Here is a 7,904-nt window from a genome sequence, read left to right as displayed (position 1 = left end):
AAGGCCTCCTTAGAATTAAACCTTGCCAGATAATACTTAACACTGGAAACCACCACACCCTGTGACCTCCAGATAATTTGCCACCTCTGTATGTGCAGTGGGAAGACTCAACTGTGGTGGCCTGCAACAGTAGGTATTTTTAAAGGGACTGCATGGGTTAGTAGCATCAAATCTATTTTTTTATCTCTAGCCATAGCACACCAGATCTCTCAACTAAAAAAGAAGAATCATGTCATGGACAAAGGTGCCAACAGCTATTTCTGTTGTCCTCTGATCACATGTCTAATGCAAAAAAGGAGTTAGGCTAGACCTCCCTCCAGGATAAGTTTTGACAGAAATCTGTTGTTCATGTAACAGCAGCAATACTCCCACCTGAATTTAGAAGCTCCCTTCTAACTCTCCCATGCTTCCCAACATACATGGCCATTATCTGAGAGATGCTGTGCTGCTTTACAGCACCTGAGCTCTGTTCACCTCACTTTCAATTTAGATCTTGTTACAGAAGGCACATACCCTCATACAGATACAATCACCCAAATGGGCCTGTCAGGGTCACATATCTAGTTCTATACATCACATGGAAACATTTACTGAGCCTTTACAGACTTTTTTACAGACTGACACAATCCTTTTTTCGTAATTTTGGTCGTGACTGAGTTTGCCCAAGTTAGAAATGTTAAAATTAGTGCTACGTGTCTAAGCAGCAGAGCAGCTTCTACCCTGATCTGGCTTGCATGGGTGCAGGCAATTTCAGGAACATATTGCACTAAAAACAACATCTAATAAACTGTTATTGCTGGTAGAAGAAAAAATATTTTTACTCACTTGCAAGGCAGGGTCAGGACTGTTTATTTTTGCATTTATGTAGCTATTTAATCTTGCAACACACTATTGCATACAGAATCATTTACAACTGCCTTTTCAAAATAAGCTAATGTGCTTGTGAGGAAAAACATAGGACGTTACTTAAACTTAGCAGTAGCAACCACCAATCACCTGGGGCAAATGACCTTTTTGTTTTCTTAAAATTGGGGCTAAAAAAAGTTAAAGGCTGGATTTAGCCCACTGGTTCCTAGACACATACTCCTGCAGCTCCTTTTATCATGCCACATATTTAGAAAGATTGGTTTTACCTGGAACAACAATATCTCTGGATGTTTTCCTTCTGATATTACATTAGCAGTAAGAAGGGAGTAAGCAGGTGTTAGCCCTTCATTAGCACTGCTCACTGCAGGAACTCATCTTGCATTACATGACACACTTACAGACATGAATTGACTGAGCTGCCATCAGTTAGATCTGGGCTACATTTTCACTGCTTTAGTCTCCCTTTAGCTGATTAGGCATTTGCTTTCTCAAGAGTATTAAGAGTGGCTATAAACTGCTCCTCCACTTCTGTTGCCACATCACTAAGAATTATGCAATGGAGTCTGCCTAGTATCAGAGTTATCAATTTTCAAAATGAATCATCTATTCTAGTGCAATACAGTTTACTTCAGTACTACTCCTTCCTTTCATGAAAGATGTCTGCCTGTTTCTGGCATCTGGTCCTGATGTGCTTTTGAGAAGCCTGAATAACCTCTGATTACCAGTAGTGACTCAGTGTTTAAAAAAAAAAGGGGGGGGGGAGAGGGGGAAACTGAGCACAGAATCAAGGAACACTTCCTAGCTCTGATTTTCATTCACTGTATAAGGACAATAATATCAGAATGTCAGAAAATGTGTCAAAAATTATTACATTCTGCCATGATAGGAGCTGTGAGAGACACAAAGAATTCTACTGATGAGTAGAACAGCTAAGAGTAAACAAATTCTCCTTGAAAGTTCAGTTCAGATTTTTTGAAAAAATTGTATAGTAGCAATCCAACTGTGTTTATCTCCTACAACTTCTGGCAAAGTAACTACAGGAGCAACAGCTACCATTTGTATGACACACAGGCCGCTAGCCTGTGACAAATGTTATACTAAATCTTTTCAGATCCTTTCCTAGGTGTGACACTTGCTATTCCCACCAGTGTTCATTAGCAAATTCCTACATTAACAACCAATTATCACATATCTTGTCCTCCAGCCCAAGGGTGTCCTTCCTCCCAGCAGCTTTTCTTTAGCTCTCCCTACAGACTACCTGCCTGAAGTCCTCTCTGTGTTATTATGGCTTGTCTTCAACCTGAGCAGCAAACCAATCCTTGCCTAGCAGAGGCAGAAAGGTCTCTGTCAATCCCAGACTTTACTCTGAAAATGTAATTGTTCTCTAAACACATACCTGATCTTAAAAACTAAAGAACCCATCAGTTAACAATTACAATGAATTTTCTGTGAAAATGGACATTCCTTCCCATTCCCCTGAAACTCCCTCAAAAGTATGTAAGTTCTGTTTACTTAGAACATGTTACCTACTTGTTGGTTTGCCTTTGGTGTTGTATGACCATGTTTTTTTCATGGATAGTTTCCAGTAATGCAGTGGCCAGTGATTTGAGATCTGAAATGGACTGTGGTGTGGCTGGTAGGCTGCATCCCTGATCCTCCGACAACAACTCTTGGACTATAATGTTAAAAACACAAATGAGTTTTGGCTTCTCAGGCACAGAGATGTGACACAAACATTTACTTAGCATTAAAGAACTATTTTCATTACTTAAATTAATATATATATTTATATATAGAAAGACGGTGGCTTTCTAAGCTGATCTTTACTTCATGGCAATTGCCAGAACAAGTATATGCAGACACATCTTTTGTTAATTCTGCTTTTGGAAAATTATTTTTGTTCAGAAGGAAAAAAACTCATTCTTCTACAGGCCTACAGATTGGTAAAAATTGGTCTTTTCTCTCCCACTTACATTAAAACATAAGCCCAACAAGGAAGCTTTTATATTACTCTTTACAATTATTATATCCTTCAGGTTATTTTTTTCACTGATGTGAAAATATAGTCACTCACTCATGAACTCTTCCTCTGCAGCTTAGAGCTCGTACCTCTCAACCACATCATGAAGTTCACTAGTATCATTAACATCATTAACTAGAACCTGGCTCTGCCTCTTTATAGATATATATATATTTATATATGTATATATGCATGCAAGTACATGGAGAAGAGGATAGAGAGAAGTCAAAAACAGAAAAGCGAGTTTCAGCCTACCATGACAAATACTACTGATCTCATGTGTGTGTATGAATATACAAACACCTAAATAGTAGGGTGCCAGGTATACTCTTTGGCTCAGAGAATTTTCTCTTCTCCTTTCTTTCCTAATCTTGTATTTCCTTTGGAGGGGGGGAAAGAGATTACTCCATTTTGCAATCCCATGAAGACAAGGGACAAAAGGATTTCTTGCAAAACATCTGAATGTAAAAGCTTCCAAGAACAGGAGTACAAAACCTGACTTAGGGCCCCTCCTCTACCACACAGTCTATTTTTCACTGGAATATGAATTGTGATTGCCATTGTTAGCAGAGTAGAGAGATGAATAAAGATGTGATTTTTCAGGATCAAAGTTGCAGAGGGGTTTTGAGATCAAAAAAATAAATTTGATAAAACTGACAGGGAAGAGAATGAATGGAAAAAGATTAACAAAAGGAGAAGCAGTACTCAAGAGACAAATTTTACATTGTCAAGTCAACTAAGAAAAGGACAAAAATTAACACATAATAATAAACAGGAAAGAGAAGAAAGATTTTGGTTTGGTTGGTGAGGAAAGGGTTACTGAAATTAAGAGGTAAGATGGAAGGAATTCAATGAGGTATGCAACACCACGTTGCATTTATGTAATACCTTGCTTTGCAGACAGGACTCCAGTCAAAGCACTGCTACTGGATCTACTACGAGTCTTTGAATTTTTTCGTCTTTCTAGTGCATTCTAAGGAAACAACAAATATCTTATTCAGAAAAACAGTAGCCAACAAATCCTTTCATTAGGAGTAAAGAATGTGGAACTTTGGATTTTTGTTTCAGAACAACTCTGCAGGGCCTGGAGCTTATACCCATAGTAACATATGGGAGTGCTACTCTCCTGGAGTATAATTCTCCAGCCAGTCTTTGCAATGTTACAATTGCTATCACTTTATTGTAGGCTCTCCCACCCACTCCTCTCAATGCATTTTTAAGACTTGCCTATTTTTTAATAATCTGCTGACTGCCAGTGAAAACACTGCAGTATCCTGTATTGAATATCAGTTGGGAACAAAAATCAGTTTTTCCCCAGCATTTCTTTGGATAGGCTTCAAAGGGAAAGCTCAAACTCCTCTGTCAGAGTTTCTAGAAGCCCTTTTAGTAGCAGATACTGACTTCCAGGAATTAGCAGCAGAATGATCCTGCTACAGAAGTTCAGCTCTTCCAAAAAAATTACAGTTCTGTGAAGCCCACCAGGCCACCAAGATAAACTAACTCACACTCTGAGACCCAAGTCGTAAGTGTGAACAGGCACTGAAATGAACTTGGTACTTTGAGAAGTTTTGCTCATGCACAAAAAGCTATTAGTCCTGTGACTGCTTCACAGTGACCTCAATGGTTAAGAAGTCCTATTGACAGTTCTAAGACAATCCTTCTCATGCCCTGACAAGCAGGTCTCCCCTCCCACACCCCAAAATCACCTGCAGAAGAAAACAAAGTGCTTGACTTCAGGGAAGAGCAAAAATATTTTGTCTTCAGGATTCTGTCCTGAAGGTTTCATGCAAAACAGCATACATCTTAACCCGGGAATGGAAGAACAACGACAACTTGGCAAGCATTAAGACACATGAAGAAACAGTGCGGTCATTAGGGAACAGAGGGGCAAGACCTCCTTGTGATGGCAACATAGTTGTAGTCATTCACCACACACTGTGTGACCTGCTACTTTGCACCTACCAGCAGGCTGGAAGGCTGATCAGCCTCCCCAGCAGGAGGAAGGTTCCCCCACAGAACTTAAAAAAAGGTATTTAATTCATTTTTCAAAATACTCTCAATGGGTATCCCTTTGTACTATATCAGCTAAGAAGCCTACAAGGAAGACTGAACATGCAATAGGTATACATACCAGTATTGTCAGAATGTTAACGGTGGATTTTTCTTTGAAGACACAATTTTGTTCCTTAAATGCATATGAACGTGAGAATGAACAATAACCTCCATGAACAATGATGTGCAGTTTAAATGATACACCGAGAGGATCTTACCTTATATTTAGTAATATGAGACTTAAGAAGGTTGACTTCCTCTTGAAGTTGTTTTAATCTCTCTTGAAGATACCTGAAAAAGAAATGTAATCCTTTACTTCATGTTACCTTCAAGTACTGCCTCAAGCACTCTCTTTACTATTTGGCATGTCCTCTCTTCGAACTACTGAGAGTTCATTTCTCTCTGCAGTTTTGTGAGGATAAAATAACAAAATCTCACTGCTCTTGACCCCATAAAACTTTAAGTAGGGAAACAAATTGCATCAGAAAAGGAGGCTGCCCTTCTGTTAGATTTGTCAAGCACGCTGCACAACCGTTTTATATCAGTCCTCAGGTTTTTGGGGAGGGAAGCTAAAAGGATATATTTACGTCTAGAGGAAATAGTCAGGAAGCATTTACTCATGTCCTCTGTACTTGAAGGTCTGCGAGATGGACACATGAAGATTTGTATATATGTCAACACAAGACTCAACTATGCAGAACTTTTGTATTGCAATATCCATCACATACATGGCACTTCTCATTAGCAATCACACAGTAGAAAATTCACAGTTGAAAAATGGTATACAGTTAACAGAAACAGTACAGCTCTTCCTAATAGAGTTCATACACTTGGAGTAGATGGCTATTTCCACATAGAAAAATACCTTTTTCACATATAAAGGTTTTATAAAATATCCTCTTTCATGTAGTGCAACTGCAGCTGTATTAGGGTTTGTGACAATTTAACTATTTTAGAGAAGAAAAATCATATCACTGTCAGGGGAGCAGGGGGCTTAAAACGATACAGCACTCTGTAGGCCATGCAAAAGAGAAAAAAAAACGGAGTAGCTGGGAGGAAGCAATGCCTTTGGTATTACGTTTTCCTACCTGAAGTGTAAGTCTCTGTAAAAGGACAGTGTCGGAAATCATCTATTTCACTTTAAGGTAATTGTTGACACTAAGGGAGGCACCTGCTATGGCTCTGTCAGTGACTCCTCTCTGTCGTCCTTACCAGAGACCATAAAACACATTATTTTCCCAAGAAAGCAGCAAGAATATCTACATGGGTGATTTCGTCAGCACCTTTTCTTGGCAAATAACTCCATGTTGACAACCTCTCCCTGTAGTGAGAATTATGTCTGAAACTGTTTACTCAGGGTACTCAAAGTCCCCGTTTCCTATCCAAGATTAGCCCATTACAGCTCACTATGAATTTCTGAAGACACTGATTTTTAATATTCTTTTGGTGCCACACAGTGATGAGAATAAAAAGGTCTGTACTTCACTGCCTTTTCCTTGTTTAGCTCTATTTGGGAATATCATTTACATCTCTGTAGTCAAAGAAAACATTGGTAAATTACTGAAGCCTAACTTTCTCAATGTTATTTGATGGTTAGCTACAGCACAAACAAAACAGACAAAACAAATTACCAAAATATCTTAACTTTTGATCTTGGATATATTTTTTTTAAGTTTTGTGTGACTGACTTCCTGATGCTCCTGTTAAAGCAATACATTGCTTCTTCTAGGGAAAGGTTTGCAGTGCACTCACCTGTTCTCCATACATAAAGCATCTACGTCGATGATGCGGTTTTCATGCCCTCCTAAGACATGATTAAGTTCTTGGTTTAATCTGTCAGACTTATCTTGGTAAAAAGAGCGTTCCTCTTTCACATCCTGTAACTCATCCAGTGCAGCCTGAAGATCATACCTTAGAGTCTCGATCTGAGGAGAAAGGAGAGCTGTGTGACTATTTTGAAGTTCAAACAATAGATTACATAGTGCCCAAACTGAAAACAGCAACAAGCACTGCATGTCTGAACAGGATTGATTTTGGATGGTCAAAAGTCCTTCCAAAGCTCATAAACCCTGGTACTTTTACTCTGTTTTGGAATTATTTCATTAATTTGCAGTTAAGTAACTTCAGCAGTTAGACCTGTTTTACAAAATTTCTAGAAAATAACTCAAATGTAACAGCAAAAGAAACCTTAATCTGTGCTCTAATTCTGCTACAAACATATTAAACTGGTTTTAGCATATAAAAATTTCTAGGGCTCCAGGAATGAACTCAACTGAATAAGAAAGAAAATAGAAAATAAGAAGAAGTAGTCTGTAAGGGGGAATTTATACTAATCACAGGACTTTCCACAATGAAGTTCCACAGAATAGGAAGAAGAACTGAGAAAAGTACAAAATAAGCTACCATGGGATTTATAGGGTGAGCTCTGCTATTAAGCAAAAGGGTGAAGGAGTCCAGTATGAAAGATACTCAAGGATGAAGAGCTTCAAACTTCCAAGAAAAGGAAATGGAGAACGTGAGAAAAATCTGTAATGAGTTGAGAAGTCTCCACTGGCACTTCAGAAAACACTGATAAGCCAGGAAGGACAACAGAAGACCATGTGAAAAGAGGCTAGGTGAACAGAGAGAGTGCAAGCTTGGCAACACGTGAGGATGCCACAGAGAATCACATTGGAAGAAGACTGAGTACAGTCAATGGTCCTTCTGGGTGAACAGAGAGAGTGCAAGCTTGGCAACACGCGAGGATGCCACAGAGAATCACATTGGAAGAATGAGTACAGTCAATGGTCCTTCTGATAAGCTAAAGTAGTGCTGCACTTGAGTGAAAACTGGAAAACAAGAAAAACACAACATCTCCTGGATCACAGAATGGCTCATTCAGGGTGGAACTGACATTGGTAGGAATGAGTGTGAGAACACAAACCCCCAAAATTGTCCAGGAAGCTATGTATCAGTATTAGGGAAA

General features: G+C 38.9%; 1 protein-coding gene across 1 annotated transcript in view; it reads right to left on the bottom strand.

The window, feature by feature from the left end:
* Nucleotides 1-2,393: 2,393 nt before the first annotated feature.
* LOC104527549 (coiled-coil domain-containing protein 149) overlaps nucleotides 2,394-7,904 on the bottom strand; it is an 11,883-nt gene continuing 6,372 nt past the window's right edge. Inside the window, exons 4-7 of the mRNA XM_010171293.2 lie at nucleotides 6,692-6,864; nucleotides 5,158-5,230; nucleotides 3,776-3,860; nucleotides 2,394-2,542 (exon numbers count right to left, since the gene is read on the bottom strand). Coding sequence (XP_010169595.2) covers nucleotides 2,394-2,542; nucleotides 3,776-3,860; nucleotides 5,158-5,230; nucleotides 6,692-6,864 — 480 coding nt within the window. The remainder of the gene's footprint in view (nucleotides 2,543-3,775; nucleotides 3,861-5,157; nucleotides 5,231-6,691; nucleotides 6,865-7,904) is intronic.

Source organism: Antrostomus carolinensis, unplaced genomic scaffold (genome assembly GCF_000700745.2).
Source record: "Antrostomus carolinensis isolate BGI_N321 unplaced genomic scaffold, ASM70074v2 scaffold22087, whole genome shotgun sequence".
In the NCBI taxonomy this organism is placed as follows: domain Eukaryota; kingdom Metazoa; phylum Chordata; class Aves; order Caprimulgiformes; family Caprimulgidae; genus Antrostomus; species Antrostomus carolinensis.
Note: the sequence above shows the minus strand (reverse complement) of the source record. Positions and strands in the feature narration are given on the sequence as shown.